Raw genomic sequence first — 18,576 nt, 5'->3', positions numbered from 1 at the left:
CTGTTCATTCTCTCTCATGCTGTAACTGATCAGATGCAATTCCCTTTTCTTTACTCAGGACTTTCATCTTAAACTCCACTGCCATAAACTTGGAAGCAGCATTCCATCTGTAGATAAAAGTATGATAAATCCCATATGATAAAGGATTTCCTTCTTTTTTTTTTTCTCCCACAAAATGTTCAAGTATTTTTAAACACTATATATGTATTATCCAATGGTCTTGTAAGTTGATGTTCTGCCTTTTAAAAATGATAATTTCATTTAACTTCAGAGATCATTTAGCTATAAAGGGTACAAATAGCAAATACTCTTTCCTCATTCATCTATCCTGCAATAATTTATTCTTACGATCAAAATCCTCACAACCACAAGGAATCCTTTATTGTTTTTTATACCACAAGTACACCCAGATTCACAGGCGCAAGAAGAAGCCATCAGTAGCATGTCACAATTGATAAATCAGTGCATTAAAGTTCTGAGTACAATGCTCTGCTACAGCAATTCAGAGTGCATCAGCTGAGTGAGGGCTGGCAGCAGGGAGCTCAATTCTTAACTTGTCACAACTGAAAGGTGAAACAGTTTGGAGAAAAAGAGGTGGATGAAGAACCTTCACCTTGGCAGCTGTAATGACTCAGGAGGATAGGGCAAACTTCTTAAATGACCATAACTTCATCCTAAGTCTGAGACTCAAGATTTATGGAAAGGGCAGTCTGAGTGCTTGAGAAAAGGTCGAAAAGGTCCAATTTTGTGGATATGAGAGGCCAGCCAAGGAGAATACATGTGGTGAAGCATCCACCCATGGCTTTAAACTTCTGCTGCCTCTGCAGTGAAAATATATGCCATGCATGGCATGTATGGCTCCAACTTAAAAGCTATCACTGTGCAGCTGAAGGGATCCTGATAAAATGTTAAAGTGGATGATCCATAGTAATTGTTTGTGCATTTTTGTTGCAATAGATGGGCAAGCTCTGGGGAACCACAGCACTAATGCCCCACCCATGGTAGAAACCCCCAAACTGTAGAGTGAGGCTGTGCACAATACTGGCTCTGGCTGTACCAACATGTGGGGAAGGTAGGAGGGCTCTGATCAACCTGAGTGAAGCTGATGTTCCTCATCCTCTTACATAGTGTGGCTTAAGAAATAAATCGCAAGTGTAGGGCAAAAGAGTTAAAGCATACTTGTCCTGATATAGCTGATATGAAGAAAACTACTTCTGTGAGTTTCCTACCTCACATGTGGGTGTTGGTTTAGTGGATCCTATCCATTCCAAACTGGACAAATGAAACTGTACAAGACAAAGAACCTTTGTTTCCTGAACTCAGGCACTTAGTCATCAATAATTAATTACTGCAGGTAAATGAGCCAAAACACTTCATAAAGCAATATTTTTTTTTGTTTCTCAGTTATTGCATCTGCTGATTTTCCACATCCACCTTAATATTAAAATGCTTCTCTTGGCATGGTGCCAGCCACGGGAGAAACAAGCTGGTTGAAATAACCACATGCCAATCACAGTTGAGGGGTTGCTATACACACATTGAAATGTCTGGTTTATGTGAATAAGCTACTGCAGCTCCTATCATCAGGCAGCCAAATCTGTTGTGTTTTGTGTGCGCCAAGACAATTCAAGGTTTGTGTGCATAAAAATCCTGTTAGGCAGAGATTGAGATCTAAGGAGGAAGGACTCTCTGCCAAAGGGAGATTTTTTTTCCTGTGGTATGAAAAAAAATAAAATCAAGTAATGTAATTAAATGCCTCAGTGTGTGGGGCTGGGTTGATACATTTATTTGCAAATATCCTGGAAAATTATCTGTTAGTTTCTGTGGCTTGACTTTGAGACAATTCAAGCTAGTGTTTTGCTCTTGTGATGGATTGTGTATGTAGAGGTTCAGAAAAAAAAACAGAGAACAAACACACGGCCCATTTTTCAGACCTGTCTGGGATGTGTATATGTACTGTATGTGCAGTTTGTGTTGTTCCTTATATCCTTCCCATCCCATTGCCTGCTGACTACCTGCTGAAATGGCTGCTTAAACAGGCTGCTTAAAACTGCTGCTTAAAGTGCAGCAGACTCTGTGACTGCATGCTCAAGTGTTGGAGAAGTTAATTCTTGCCATCCCTGGCAAAGTCAACCTTTGAGTCAACTCAATAGTTTAAGTCAAACTTCTTTGTGTGAACATTATCCCTGAAGCTTCTTTCTCACCTTTTCTTAACCTAACCAAAGGAAAACACTGAAATGCCTTTTGCAGCATCTTCAGTAATGGGTTTATTTCTTTTGACTGGGAAAAAAAGGCCTGTTGATTTTCCTGGCAGAGTCAAAGGAGGTAACAGCTGCCATGCTCACAGAGGCAACTGCATGAATTCATTGCAAAGGTTAAAAAGTAAAACAAATACCTAAAGCCCTGGCACAGATTTAACCTGGTCCATAAAGGTGGCAGAGAGAAGCCCTGGTTTCTGGTGAAAACAGCCCACAGAAATCTGTACTGGACATAAATCTAAAGGAAAATGGAACCAGAAATGTTCTCAGGAGGGTGTCTATTATTCCTCCCTGTTTAAAATCGCTGTCCAAATCAAGCCTGAGATACATATGCCCAAAAACCTAACCCAGAGGTTTACCAACCCACCTCTAAAAGGCACCAGGGCTCAGGGGTGATGTGGCAATGGTGCCTGCACCTGCTCCTCCAGCACATGTGCAGGTCACAGCTGCACCACAGCACCATGCCAGTGCCAGGCTGCTCAAAAGCTGGGAGATGTTGCTGTGTGGCCATCTCTGCTTTACCCTACAGAGTAGGGTAAAGAGCCCTACAGAGGGTGTTTCTCTAAGTAAAGGGAGAAGGGCTCTTGCTGCAGTGGAGATAGGCTGGTGACTGGAGAGGTTATTGGCAGTGTGGGAGTGTGATGGGGTCCTTGTTCAGAAGGGTGAAGCTACTTGGTGGATGTTGTTATGGGCAAAAGGGTTTGCAGCTGAAAAATTGAGGGGAGTGAATAAGACAGGAGAGAAAGTAGTGATGAATTTATTGTGGGAGCACCTTCCTCCTCAAATGGTGTGCTGTATTAGCAAAAATAGCTCCATGTAATTAAAGAGGATCATCACAGGGCAGGAGGTTGTCTCTGTGTCACCTGATACTGCTGTCAGTGTTGATGATGGCATCCACATGCGTGGGTTGAGGAAGCCCAGGTTCAGCCTGTTCTTAGACATTTCCAGTGACAGAGGATCTTCTCCTGAAAGTCTTCCAGTGTTTCACTAGGACATATCCCTCACCTGTGCCTTGCTCAGGAGGCAATTCTTAGACTGCCCTTGGGATTAGTCCCCAAGTGATGTCCAGTCTGATTGCAGTGAGAGGATCTCCTTTTGTGAATATAGGAAACTTCACATACTACATGTGGTAGGATAAAATATGTTTGGGGAATTGCTTATTTGCTTTGAACTATAGCATGCTTTAGTTTGGGGAAAACAAGAGACAAAGTGAAAAAGACCCATCTTTGAAAGACATTGAAAAATCAATGAAAAATCAATGAAAAATCAATGAAAAATCAATGAAAAATCAATGAAAATAAAAGAGCAGGATGTGTTAAAATCAGCTGGCTGTAACCCAGCAGCAGTATCCAACAGTCACACTCTCAGGGACAGGCTGCTTCTGCCTGTGCTGATCTTTTTCTGGTTGATCTTTTCTGCAATGAAATGTGCATTTTGCTTTTCTGTCAGTTCTGCCCAGCCACATCAGGAGTAGCATGACAGACTCACATCACCATACCTCCCTCTGAAACTGGTGCAAAAATCTGGAGGATCTAATCTAGCTAAAATAAACATAAGTTTCTAACCTCTGGTAAAACCTACCACCCAACTATAGCAAGGGATAGGGGCTGCTTTGAATGGCAATTTTAAGCCCCAGTCTGTCTGAAGCAATTTTAAGTCTCAATCCTGCTAACATGTGAGAAGTATTAGCTGCACTGCTTCAAATCTTGCTTCACAGTTACCACCATCTCTAGGCTACACCAAGAAAGGGTGAAAATGATGCTCATGTGTTGAAGTCCAGCAAGCCTGCTGGAACTCCAGCCCCTTGATCTGTTCTTCCCACAGAGCTCAGCCTGGGCCTGTGCAAACACAGAACTTCTCTGAGAGCTCTTTTAGTTGCACTCTGCATTGAAAACCACGGTATCTCAGCCTCTGTAAGTGCTATTTTTACATGCTTGTTCTCCCTTTTGGAGCATCCTCACTGTCCTATACAGTTGATTGTGGTTCTGTGACCCAGGCAGATCTTGGTCATAATTGCCAGATTACCCTGCACCTTGGTTAATTCTAGAAAATTATTGTATCCTGAGCAATGAGATTTTTGCAGCTAGACTGAGAGGAATAGTAGCATGTCTGCATTCCTGGGAAGTGAGCATTAGTTGTAGGGCGGACAGAGAAATTTTGGGGAGTTCATGCTGGCTCCTGCCTTGTTTAGAGCTGTGCTCTTGTAAGGACACCAAAAGACGATGCACCAGGAACGCAGCTGTGTTGTAACTCTGAACTTGTGCTACACCACAAGTCTTTGGAGAAATGATGGTGTAATGACATCTGTCACACTAATCTGCTCTGCTGTGTACACCAAGTCCTGACCCTTTGTGGAACTCCCTTCCCACTGCTCCTTCTTCCCACAGCCACAGCAGCCATGCTCCAAAAAAAGGAAGTGAGGCTAGAGCAGGCCATATCTTTCCCTGCCTTCCCTGCTCCATCTCCCCCAGGCAACTTCTCTCCCCTTAGCTTGGTGCTGGTACAGTGTTCATTCAGAAGGACATGCCAGTGAGAGTCCAGAATTGCAGATGAGACACTTTAATTTCGACAGGGTGCCATTTTCCAATGGAGCAGCTTTCTGGTCAGCCCTGCCCTGTGACGGAATGGCCTTGGGGCAGCTGGACAGCTGGGTCTGTAGCCCAGTAGTTCTGCACCTTTCTTGAGCTGGCTGGGTAATATGTGCCATGGGGAAGGAGTATGTGAACAGAGCATCCAGCTGACAGCAGACCTGTTCCTATGTCCTTGATGGAAAAAGTGGTAGGGAGGTATGAATCTATGTGCCACTGTCAACAGAGAGCTGCTGGAGTTTTTTCCTCCCTGGACAATTATGCATACAGTGAGTTTCTGAGTCACAGGCTGACATTCCAGAAGATCAAATTGTTTGCCCAATAGTGGAATAAGTACAAGTGTACAAGCCTGAAATGGTGAGCTGATTCTGTTTGCTCAGCTGACAGAAGTGTTGCAATTGCTCGTTCCATTGCATCTCCTCAAAGCAAAAAAGGAGATGTAGCAACCAGCGAGAGAGAATTACAGAGAGACTCTGTATTGCTCTTTCCACTAAATATGCCCAAATGCAGGCAGACAGCTCTCTCCCCTCACTTCCCTGAGTGCACAGTGTTTGCTTTATCTGGTGATGTAACTGATTGCTAAATAATAGACAAACCTGGTATGAACTCTCCTACTTATTTCTGCGCTGGTGCACATATGGAGGAATCTTTCTGCATTTTTCACTGGATTTTAACAGATTTATAACTAGAAATATGCCACTGCCCTCTGCTGGAAAAGCAGGAGCCAGACAAGAAGAAAAGAAAACCAGAGCAGAATCTTGTAAATGAAAAATATTGTTGCATTTACTGCGCTTGGTGCTGGAGACACACAAAATGCAGCAGGACAGGGACAGTGGGAGTCTTCTGACCACTAGACAGAGCAGGATCCACTCCCCTACCATGGCTGTCTTTTCCCCTCACTTTGGAGGGCTCCCAGACTGGGAAAAACCTGGCAGTGGAAGAAAGCATCAGACCAGAAGGTAGCAGCATTTGCTCTTTCTCCTACACTTAATGTATGGAATACAGTTCGAATTTTTGAGAACTCTTTTCTATCTAAAGGTATGGTTTTTAAGAACTCCTACTAGAATAATTGGGATAAAAAGTGCCCAGTTCAGACTATCTGTTACAAGCTAAAGAGTCAAACTGCATTTATTTTGTAAGGTAAATCACTCAACATACATTGAGAGAACTTTGTCACTCAAAGGGCTGTGGTTAAGCACAGATGGTTGTGGTTAAGCAACCCATAAGGACAGTACCACAATGTGCACTCATCATGAGTACTAAAACTGTTCCCTAGTGAGAACAACAGCAGAATTGGCTTTGAGTGAGCAGATGCCTCTGGGGAAGGGTTATCCTTCCAGAAAACATTTCCATGGGATTTATTTAGCCATTTCTGGTGTGGTGCTTATCATTCTGATTTCTCATCCTGAGCAGAATTAGCTTCTTTGTGAACAACAGAAATATTATTCTAGATAAGTCTTCATAGAAATGCTGGAATTGTTCCCTTGAAGAACCATGAAAGATTTTCAGCTTAAAGCTGGAGAATCAAAACCAGTAGTTTACAGTGACAAATGCACCAATAGCCATGGTGGTGTGTCCTACCTACTCCAATGGCCTTGATCCCATAGTTGGCCAGGGCGACACAACCTGGGCAAGGGGCAAAAAATCATGTGAAAAGTGTAAGATGCAAAGAAGGCTTTGACAACTACCTTTTCCCTTCTTTCAGTTTCAGTTTCCCTTTCTCTTCTTTTTGTCCCTCTCTTTCTCTAGCACTACAGTAAATGGTTGTCCCAAGGATGGAAGTGTCACCATGGTTCCTGGAGCTCTGACAAATAAATGGACCGAGTAACCAAAAACCAGCTAAGTGGAAGGGGAAGGGGAAAGCCTCCTTAGCACATCAGTAGCTGGAGTGCTGGGCATGAAAGCATGAAAAGTCTGCTCCACAGACTGGTTTGCATGATTGACTTCCCTGGCATTAACTTCCAAACCCTTTGCCTAAGTTGTTGACCCCTGTGTGGGTTTGCATCTTTATATAAAGCAAATGCATAAAAACTTTTTATAATGACTCCATGAATGACACATTGCTGCCCTGTAACTCGGTAGCTGTCCCTGAAGTTACATAGATGTGTCTGATTATAGCTCAGCCTTTCAAAAGTAATAAAATGAAGTGGCATTTTATGTAACTCAATGGGTTACAGTAGGAAGCTGCTAACAGTAGAGGTTTAAAATAAAATTGTTCTTGGTATTTAAAAAGTGATGAAATGAGGAGAAAAATAAATCCACCCCCAAATGCTGCAAATCACTCCTTACAAGTTTGGCATCTGCCAAGATTCTACTTGGGAAAAAAAACCCAGGCTCCTTCCCTCAGAGGGTCCTCCCACACTCTTTGAGGCATAAAGCCCAAGGGCAGTGTTCACTGTCTACTGACACACACAGACAGACTGTACACAGGTGCACCCAGCAGCCTCATTATGAAATGCCCCTTTTCCCACAGGGTTTTTAAAATGCTTTCTAAAAGATACCACTTATATCAATCCTCGTATTATGTGCATTTTCTGTGACGAGACTTAAATGCAGGGGAGCAGATCTGACACATTTCAGCATATTCCCGTCTTCTTTAGAGGTAAGCAAGTAAGGGTAGGCCATTAGTGTGTGACATTTCACAGAATCACAGAATCACAGAAATTCTAGGCTGGAAGAGACCTGTAAGATCATCGAGTCCAACCCATGTTCCAACACCTCAACTAGATCATGGCACCAAATGCCACATCCAGTCTTTTTTTAAACTCTTCGAGGGATGGTGACTCCACCACCTCCCTGGGTAGATGATTCCAGTATTTGACCACTCTTTCTGTAAAATACTTCCTCCTTAATTCTAGCTTGCATCTCCCTTGGCGCAGCTTGAGACTGTGTCCTCTTGTTCTGTTGTTACGTTTGTTGTTTATACAGTAGTGTGTATTTATCACGTGACTGGCTGAATCAAAATTTTCAGTGGTGATCAAAGTATTATAGGTTGAATGAAAATATTGATAATGAGGGACTACATTCAGCTGCAGAGAAACAAATAGAAAGGAATAACTCCTGAGATTTAAATTATTCATTTGTATTACTTTAAAATATCATCGCAGCATATTGTCAGTTGCCATGATTTTCTTTTAATTTCTATGCCATGACTGCCACCGTAAATAAAAGAGATTGCATAACTTCCAGGTCATTCACTGAATGTGGCATTGAATAAATTACAAAAGGGAAAGGCATATTCTGCAAAATGTGTTCCCCTGATGAGATGGAGTTAGTCTTGCACATTTATTTCCAACATTTTGGCTAGGCATGTACGTGTCTCAAGTACTTAAAAAACCACAAGACTATTTTCCAGACTTCCACTGTGTAATTTTTGCCATTAAACACTAAAAAGGAAAAATAAAAGTCAACCATTCACTATTAAAAGACTTTAATTATTTGGAACACTAACATAAAAATGTTTACTTGAAAAGGTTTCTTTCCATTTTAGTCCATCTTCAAACCTGTTACACTATATTTCACTGACTAGTATCACAAATTACACTGACAAGTTTCCTCAAAGTTGCAAAAGGTAGAGCTACATTAAACTGTTTCACAAGTTACTTAGAAAAAACATATAAGAAATTATTCATTCCCTCTTCTTCTATGATGAAGCAGAAACTTAGCATTAAAGTAACAAGAACAGTCATTATAGTGCTAAGTATATTTGACATATTTAACCTCACAAATAAATAAATATGTACAAGGGAGGTTACAGCATGTCAACTACAAAACAGAAAGCTTTACATTGTAGAATTGAGAGCATTCAAGAGCAGCTAAGTGACACAGACAGTTTATGATTACTACATGGTAGTAAAAAAAGAGAAAAAAATCTTAATTCAGCAAAAATACAGGTAGATGTACATTAAACTGATAGGTTACAGCTCAGCTTCATCCAGGATGCTGTGGGTTTTTTATTTATATATTTTTCATCTGTTATATTTTATTGATTCCTCATTTTTTTCAGGAATGTTTGCTTCTCCTTCACTTTTGAACATCTTAATCAGGTAGAAATCTCACAGTAAGCTGCTATGTGAACACTATTACCTACAGTAGTTAAGCAAGTGGGAAGATAAAATATAAGTTCAGTAAATGCTTGTACATAATCTCTCTGTAAATTATTTCAATTATTAAAGATATCAGACAACACTCCTCCCTGTTATTAATTACAGTTTGAGTGAATGGGGCTGACCTCCATTCACACACCACAAATGTATTTGCAGTTATGAGACTGAGGTGTTGCTCAGGTCTGTGTAGTGACAGCGGTGCTCCCGGGTGGGATCCATCGGGACATCCTCGTCCCACCAGGTGTTTGCAGCCAGGGGAAATGTGCCGTTTGTGCGGTCACAGCATTAAATGATCTCTGCACACAAAGGCACATGCAAAGAGCAGAGAAAGCACAAACCCACATCCCTCATCACTGGGCATCCACCTGCTTGGCAACCAAAAAATCTCAGCACAACTTTATGCTCTCTGAATGCAAATAATTAAATACGTGGCTAAAAATATTTTGGTTAAAAAAAGGGATAATTAAAAAAATTAAAACCTCCATTAGGAGACATTCTCCTCTGAATGCCGTACTTGAAAAACCCTTTATGTTTCAGCACATGCCTTCAGAAACATGTGCAGCTACAATTTTTATAAAGCTCGCCATGGGGTGAAACATGGTTCATAAGGAGAGATGCCCTTTTGGCACTCAAGGTCACTTGCTAATATGTCACACATTTATAGAGAGTAAAACAAGTAAGCATTTTATGCTCTTGTCTGTTCTCTGCACACACCCCCCCACAGCCCTCAGTGCCATGGACACAGCATAGCAATATGAAATCTCTTAACATTGCCTGAACATTTAAACTCTGAGCATCCAACAACCTCAGTCATGTCATCCAACAGGACAACAAAGGGATACTGATACTGTTATGTGCCCAGAAAAATGTTATTTATTTTTGGTAAACATGTTCCAGGTTATCCTAATGTTGCAATGCCATCTGATGGAGGTGTCTACACATACAGTATATGTGAAGTACAGAGATTGACACTCATGGGTTTACAAAGAATTCATCTTGCATTTAAATATTTAGACTTAAATTTTAGCACCGTCCACAGTTTTTAGATTGTCTCTGGTATATGATGTCATATTTACTGTGTGTATTGTTATAAAAAATATGTGTAGAGAGAGTTCTAGGTATATATTTATATAACTATATATAGCTGAATGCCTTTTTGTTATTTTGTTTTGTGAAAAAAGAACACTAAACACAGACTTGAGATGGAAGACACTGCATTTCATGCATACCAATCAATAAATGCTGAAACACAACTCTGTGTAAACTGTTTTATGTATATGGATACAAATTTACCTGCATTTACAGCATATGCTGTTTTGGTGAGTAAGGTTTGCATGACCAGGTATATTTAGGCAAAAATGTTTTAAAATAACCCTTTAAGGGGTGGTAGGGTTTTATTCACTTATGAATAAAGAGCACTAGACATTCAAGAAGCAAGAATCTAACAAGTGCCATAGGGAAAATCCATATTTTTCAAAACAAAAAAGACCATCATAAAACTGCTCAATAAAAGCTTGCCTGTACTGCATGATATGTCTGCTATTTTCTTCAGGAGTCAAGACTTGCTTCTGTTTGGATTATATTATTTTAAGTCAGGCTTGTGGTTCTTCAGTCTTACAAGTTTATAATTAGCTGTCCAGGCATCATGCAGGCTGGCACACATTTAAAAACAGCTCAATACCATGGTAAAAAACTGTCGTTTTCTGCAACAGTAAAAACTTAAAAAAAATCAGTCCTTAAGTGGAAGCTGTTTGTAGAAGAACACTATAAACTGGGAAAAAATAACTGAACAGATCACATTTTATGACATTCAATAGTCTCAATTCCAGGCAGACATTTTGTATTCCTCTGATTAAAAAACCAGCAAATCAGAAACCCAGTTAGAACTTTGTGCTGCGACTAAATGTGTCAGACATGATATTTTTATAGAAGCTGTCAGAGTGGGGATTGCAGTATCCTTTGACTTTGTCTATAACCTGATGGACAGGGATGATTGATGTCTGTTCTCCATCCTCCTGGGCAAATTTTGAAGATGGCTTGTCAAGAAAAACATTCTCTAAGAGGAAGAAAAAGCAACAAGAAGTAGTTAGGGCCTCTTAAGCAAATTCACAGTTCAAAAGATGTGTCACTCCCACACTGATATGCCTTCAATTGTCACTACTGCTGAACTAAATTACTGCCCTAAAATAAGTTTTTGACTTAAGATTGCTTCTTCTAAATTCTTTTGAGATATTTGGTTTTGTGGGCAGACCTTTCAGGTATCTCTTGAAATTATCCCTCTATTATTTTGCCTAAAGTGTTACTGACTCCTATGACCTTTTAACATATTAATTTACTGCTGATGCTCTGAATCTTACAAACTAAAAATATTTTGATAGCACTGGATCTCCATAAATAGTATCTTCACATAATAAAGTACTGTAGAATGACTGTGAACAGATTTAATTATTTCAACAGTGGATGCTTTGAGCTAGGCACAGAAATAATATAATCTGCGCTGAATGCAGCAGAGGATGTCTTTCCTCCTAATGCAGATAACCAGAGCCAAAACTTTGTGATTGCCTAGCCTCACCTTGTTTTTTCCATAACGTGCAGGCTGAAAACTAAGGAGGAAAGGATGTAAAACGGGGTCTCCCTTCAGAGTCCATCAGCTAGAGGTCAAGGGTGAACTGAAGAGGTAAAGAAGCAAGGCAATTCCCAGCCAGACTGGGAAAGTCCGCTTCAGCGGCTCTCATTCCTGCTGTTCAGAGAATGGTCAGTAGGTAGAGCTAACGCAGCGAGAAATGAGAAGGAGAGAGCTTGTCTCTCATTTTCTCAAGCATGCTGTCCTAACCGAGCTCTCTTTCTTATCTCTTCCACGTAGTGAAGCTGGAATAAATTCCCTGAGCCTGGGCAAGATCTGTACCACTGCAAGCCAGCAGTAAGGTGGAGCATCCTGGGAAGAAATGTCTTCTACAAGTGATATTTTTGATGGCTGTTTACTGGACCTCGGTGAAGTCATCTCCTAAAATTCATTGTTAAAGGATCATTTAAGAATTAAGCATACTACTTGAACCATGACTTCATAAAAAACTTTTCTTAGAAATAAACCAACTAGAAATGAAAAGAAAAGTAACCCATCCCTGGAAAAGTCACGATGCCAAGTCATAAAAGAGCACAAAGGAGAAATGGATTGCAGACAGAGAAATCAAAACAGTTTCACTCATTAAAACAGAAACAGGCATGTTGAGGCTTATCAGGATGAATTTTCAAAGCACGCAAGAATGTTCATGAATTACAGTGAGTAACTCCATGTCCAATGGCAAATTTCTGAGTACTGAGAGCCTTTCAAATGTATGCATTTACTAACCAATGGCTTCACATCTAAGTACAGGGTCAAAATCATGTATCCCTAAAGTGTGAGCTGTATGACCAAATTCTCTGCAGAGATTGTCTTAAGTTCTGATTCACTGAAGTGTTACAGAGGATATTTAAGTACTTTCTACAAGTAGTTTGGTTTGGGTCTGTAGACAGCTGGGGCACAAGATGCCGTAGTGACCTCTTTTGTTCACCCATGAGGGTTGATGCATTCTGTATTCAAGCAGCAGTTCATAGGTCGGCTTTCAGGCATATATAATTCATCATTAGGAGTAATTTTGGGTGCTAATGGATATAAAAATCTCAGTGTCTAGAAGACTAATCCAGTAATGGCCACAGACCAAATATTAAATTTTCTGTAATAACTTTGATAAATACTAAAGAATCTTCTGGAACCCAATCAGATTGTTTTTGCTTTTTAATGTATGCCTTGTGTACGGGTAATTTCAGGATAATCTTCTTTCCCCATACTACTGCTCACAGGCATTAATTTCAAGACATTAATATCTGTTTTCTAAAATGGTATCCTCTAAATGCTAGGATACACCTCTAAATGGTGTGCCCCATGCAGAGTGCAGACACCCAGAGTTTGAAGCATGCTTGTCCTTTGATTGAGCATCAGTGGTGCAAGATGTAATAGAAATAAGCAGCGTTTCTGATTAGCAAAATCCTCTGCGTCAATGAGGACATCATGCAAGAAGCATCCCTCCACCCTGTTCCAACCATGCATTCAACAAAAGCAATTCTCACTTTACCTGTAATGCTCCACCCATGATGAGGAAAGGGCCTTAGAAGACATTATCTACACCACAAACACATGAATGCTTGTGTCAATTCCAGGGAGCACATTATCACCGTATGTATCAACAAGACTTGCCAAGACACGTAGCTATGGCATTCTTTGCCTGCAATTTAGCTAAGCTGGCAAACTGAGAAGTTCAGCTGTATTAACAATCAGAATCTGAATATTATTTTATATTACTTTTATTATTTTTACACATGAGAAGATATGTCAGTATTTAAAAACCTAGTGTTATCAAAAATTCCCGTGGAGTATCACAATAACATGTATTTTGGAGAACAAAGTGAAACATATTAAAATTCCAAAAAATAAAAAGAAAACTGTTGTATTCTCTTAATGTCCAAAAAAATCTTCATGTTAAAACTTTGATTGCATTAAGAACTGCAATCCTTTTAAGGAAAAAATTATGCATGGGATTAAGCTAATAATTTTTGAAAAATATATATGAGCAAGTTTCTTTTAACTTTACTACTTCTTATCTGGAACAGTTTCTTTGTTTTACTTCAAGAACACCTTGCAAAAACTCCAGCACTAAGTCTTCTTAATTGATAGCCACATATTAAAGATGCTGTTTGTGGAAGACTGCTGGCAGAAGTGCTCCTGCAGGGAAGAGATGAATGAACAGGGCAGCTGGGTGCACTGCACACCGAACCTGACCTGGCAGCAGGGACAGCAGGCAGCCCAGGGAGGCAGGCACCAGTCCTGTGCTCCCAGTGTAGCTGTGAATAGCAGTCCTGAGAGCAAGCTCAGGTGCTATCAGTCATCAGGAATTTCTAAGATACTTCTCATTTTTACTGTATTCAAAGCAGATGTACTTCCTGTATGTTCTCAATAAAGTTTTAAGCCCTTAAAATGCCTGATGCACAATCCCTCATGCTAATGGATGCACTGAATCTTGGTCAGTGAGAAAACAACAGTGTAATTAATTTTAAAAAAGGAGTGTTTGTGCCTAACTGGAGCAGGTAATGATCATCAATTAAAATAACAGAAGGTATTTCCTGGAAACTATGCCATGCATCAAGAAATGTCCCGTCATAAATGAGACATTGGGGGCTTAACAAATTAATTAATACTTCAGAAATAACATGCATTCTAATGGAATCATCTACTTCATATCTGAACATTTTTTTCTGAAAATATTTTAAAACAAGTAAACACACCTTTGAGTTAAATACGGTCGCAGATTTTATTTCCACTATATTTATAAAATAGTATTGTATAATAATGCTATGTGACTTTACACAGAACAAAAACATGCAGTCACAAAACCAGAGTAACAAAAATAATCTGAACTATATAAGTGAATTTCTGAAATATTATCTCAGACACAACCAAACTTGCAAATCATTCCAGCTGCTCTCTTTCTTTGCTCCCTTAAAGTCTTAAATTTAGCACATTTTCACAGTATGAGTCGAATACAGATGATGCCTTTTATTACATATGCCATTGATATCTAAATAAATAAGCAGTAGATATGGCTATTTGCAGAAGGGCAAGACAATGCATACTCTGGGAACACAGTATCCATTTCCGAGTAGGTTCCATTTGTCGTTTTACCCATAAATGTTTTACAGTTAGATGAAAGGAGTTTAACCAAGACAATCAGCTGTGGACTTGAACTCTGAAGACTTGGTTCCTATTTCCAGCTGTACTGCCAGCTTTCATGTTACCTTGGGTGAAGAACGCCATCTCTCTGTGCTTTGGCTACCCTGTGTTTACAATAGGATAATAAGCAAAATTTGCTTTCATCAAGCCTATTTCATTTAGTACGGGAACATATGGAGATCAGATCTATATATTGGATGTATTGCACATTAGGTAATGGTTCTTATTAAAGAGTAACATACATTTAAAAAATACCGGCACTATATGAATTGATGAAATTTTCTCTCTTTTACCTTGGGGTAGAAATGCTTGCTGTGCCTTTAACACAAACCTGTGTGCTCACAGATGCACTGGGTTGCAGTGCAAGAACTCACCTGTATGGCTGTTTCGTTTGCAATATGTATTCGTTGTAGATTTTGATTTGGATGTTAGGTAGGTTGAATTGGAGCCGATGGAACTAGAGGATAAGGATTTCCCAAGATTATCAGAACTCTTCTTTATAATATTGGTTGCTGTTTTGCTCCAATCTAAAAATGATTAGAAGTTTTACATTAATAACTACCATAAAAAATGCCTAATTTATTCAATTATGATTATTTCAAATATCTGATGCACTTCTTAGCATTGCTTATAACAAATACTCCATCCTTTTCCTGTTAGGTATCCTCTTGTTTCTTAAGAATGATAAAAGTATTCCAACTTGATTTGCTCTACTAAAACAGTTGAAATTGGTGATTCTGACATTCTAACAATAGTTTGTCTGGACAGCTGAACTGCAAGTATGACCTAGCTTTCCAGAATGCAGAAGAGCAGAGGAGCTCTGTAGCAGTATAGGGATACCAAACTTTCCTGACCTGAAGAGCAAAATCCAAAGGTGATAAGATCATTTACAACGATCTCATCATCTGAGGGTTTGATCTGCAGCTGTTGCTGCAGAACATACTACATACTAACAACTAGCTTGTTGTTTGGCATATTGGTGCACAATTTACATAATAAAGTTTGTTCAGTAGTTCACATTTAAAGAATTTGATCCAAACATTAACACAATAGGCTCCTATGCTGGAGCAACTTCTAAAATGAAATTAAATAGCTAATACCAATAAACTGACTGAAGAAAACTAACACTTAAAAACTCACCACAAATGTCCCAATACCAGTAGAATAAAAGTAGCTAACTAGTTTTGTACCATACAGTTTTGGTAAGCGCAGGATGTTTCACAATTTAGTCATCTTGCTGTTATTCACTGTTATTTCACTTCAATTAAATTCACAAAATGAAAGAGAAGTCCAAGCCAAAGACACGTGGGCCATTTTAGTCTTGATTTAAATCAAACCAAATTATAGTAAATTGTTGCTAGAGTGTTCAGGTTTGCAAGTTCACATTTGATTTCTATCTCACTGTTCTGCCTGAAAACAGTGTCAGGTTTATGGAGATTAAAACCAACCCATGGAGATAAACTGGTTTATGCCAGACATAATGACATCACATTAACCATACCACTGAAATATTCAAATCCTTAATGTTTTTATTTCTACCATATTCGTATTTATTTCTACCATATTTACAAGCTGCCCAACAGCAGCACAAAAAAAAAAAGAAATAATTTGATCTATCTTTGTTTATCAGTTCAGGAGTTACAGGATTAATCACATAGAAACTGAACATATGAAATAAATTGGATGGCTGATCAGAATGAAAATGATTTTCCTACTTTGTATTAACCCTTTGAAATAATGAATGAAGTTTTCTTACTACAAAATGAAAGCTTACCATAGAAAGCAATGACCTTATGTCACCTTACACCAGCTGTAGATTTGAACACTGGTCATTGAACAAGAACCATATGAGAAAGAATTATATGGTCCAAATCACCACATCAGACAGCAAAGGAAGAGCCAGTTGCCTGAACAAAGCAGTCTCATACCATCCAAGATGGCCAAAGGTGCAGGAAACTATAAGTATAGTGGCCCAAGCATTGCACTTCTCATGTGTCCAAACCAACGTCTCTCCTTTCACTCTGACTGTTCCAGATGAAGGTGAACTTCATTCCTAGAACCTAATCAGGCTTCTGTTAAGGGAATTTTCTACATTTCTGAGTCTCTAATAGTCTCTGAGTTCAATGGCTAAGGACAGGACAGTTTAAAAAAGGCAAAGATAAAAGCGAAAGAAGTTGTAGCATTTCTATGCTACTTTTTAGAATTGCTCGTACATCAGCTTAACCATCCACGCAATTCAAAGTCAACATACTTTATTATAGGAGAAAATGAGTAAGACTGGGCTTGGAATGACAAAGTTTGAATCTCTGGATTTTTTTATTTTTAATTTTACTTTTAGGATCTGATGAGCCTTCCAAAACCATCACCCATATCTCTGGCTTACCTTGTATTATATTAAAATAACATAGCAAGCTGTTTGCCTGGACTTTTATAGACAACTGCAGCACCTAAGGAGGGGAGTTGTGAACTGCCTTTACCTGAATTGTCTGCCAGTCGGAATCTGCCACAACAGAGATGTCTCCTCCACTGTTTCTGCACATTTTCTTTCATAGCACAATGGAATACAAATATAAACAAACCTGTGACAAAAGAAAATGAACACCAAATGAAGCATGTACTTATAAACAGATTAACTGAAATTTGTAATCAGAAGACAATGAAATACAAACAAAAAAATCCTCTTAATATTTTGTTATTGCTATCCATGCATCATTTAAGAGATATGGAAATTAACTAAAGTTTTCCCATCCTCTAGTTGCCATGTAAGTATGTGTAAATATACTCTGTATATCAGAATACAGAGATTAGGATGCCTTTTATTGACATTGCTCAGTGTTCATATTTTTCTTTCCTTTTTTTTTCTTATAGGAAAATGATTGAAAGGTCTTTTCTTTGAGGCAAATGACTATTCTGCACCCAACAGGAGTGTAAGAGAGAGACTGCAAAATAAATACCAATATTATTATATTAGAAAGGAGATATTTTATCCCCTGGATATGGTTCTGTATGTACAGAAATGTGGGCTGTATTCTTTTAAAACCAGACATCTTGTAAATAGCACTTAGGGGTGTCCTAATGTAGTGGGTTGAGTGCTGGCCAAGTGCTGAAAAAGCACGCATGGATTTATGTACATCACATGCACGAACCTGAATGATTATGAAAATGAATATGCTCACAAGTTCTGATTAGGAGTCCAGCTTCTTGCTCCCAAAGAAAACTAACAGATTTTCATACTCAATTGTAACAAATGTGTTTAAGAATGTTTTTGTGGAGTTGATTTTTCTCATGGAATTTTAAAGTTTTTATTTTCAAGACAGGAGATAAGCTTCCTACCATGTGATAAGGTAGGTCTTAACAGGGCATATGATATGTTTTCATCACCTACAGATGTACTTTGGAGCTAAATATAGTAGTTGGAAATGCTCCTGAATCTTCTCAGGCTGGCACTGGCTGTGGAATCTTTTATTGTTCTGTGGCTTAGCCTATTTCTTGTTTTACTTGTACTGTCTGTGAGAGAGCCAACCCGAGGCTGAACACCTGACAGCAAAATGCTATTGCAAGATTCCTCATGATTTTATCTTAGATGTGAATAAATGCTACATAATGTGTGCAAACATGGTCAAGTAGCTTCCTCTAAAACCATTTCTTTATGATTATCATGACTAGTTCTGAATACTAATGTCTACTATGTTTCAACTGTCATAACACAATGGCAGGGTATAGCTTGGATTATAATGTTTTGGAGAATCAAATTATCTTGTCTCCTCCAAACTGCTGAGGCCTAATTTTGCAGTAATGCATGTCACTGAATTGAACTTGTATTGGCCTATCAGGCCAGGTTGAGACCTCTGGAATAAGAT

The 18,576-nt window shown here is 39.1% G+C and overlaps 1 protein-coding gene across 8 annotated transcripts in view; it reads right to left on the bottom strand.

Annotated features, from left to right (window-relative positions):
* Positions 1-8,008: 8,008 nt before the first annotated feature.
* ADGRG6 (adhesion G protein-coupled receptor G6) overlaps positions 8,009-18,576 on the bottom strand; it is a 110,636-nt gene continuing 100,068 nt past the window's right edge. For 3 of the 8 annotated variants that reach the window (XM_014269320.3, XM_074537651.1, XM_074537652.1), the window contains 3 exons: positions 17,194-17,295; positions 15,091-15,243; positions 8,011-11,008 (listed from right to left, as the gene is read on the bottom strand). In XM_014269320.3, the coding sequence (XP_014124795.1) occupies positions 10,833-11,008; positions 15,091-15,243; positions 17,194-17,295 (431 nt within the window). In that variant the 3' untranslated portion in view covers positions 8,011-10,832. Of the gene's footprint in view, positions 11,009-13,064; positions 13,112-14,283; positions 14,821-15,090; positions 15,244-17,193; positions 17,296-18,576 lie in introns of those variants that run through there. The other 5 variants (XM_005490256.4, XM_074537650.1, XM_026795396.2 and 2 more) reach the window with 4 other exon arrangements.

The sequence above is a fragment of the Zonotrichia albicollis genome, chromosome 3, assembly GCF_047830755.1.
Source record: "Zonotrichia albicollis isolate bZonAlb1 chromosome 3, bZonAlb1.hap1, whole genome shotgun sequence".
Lineage (NCBI taxonomy): Eukaryota > Metazoa > Chordata > Aves > Passeriformes > Passerellidae > Zonotrichia > Zonotrichia albicollis.
This window is presented reverse-complemented; position numbering and strand designations above follow the sequence as displayed.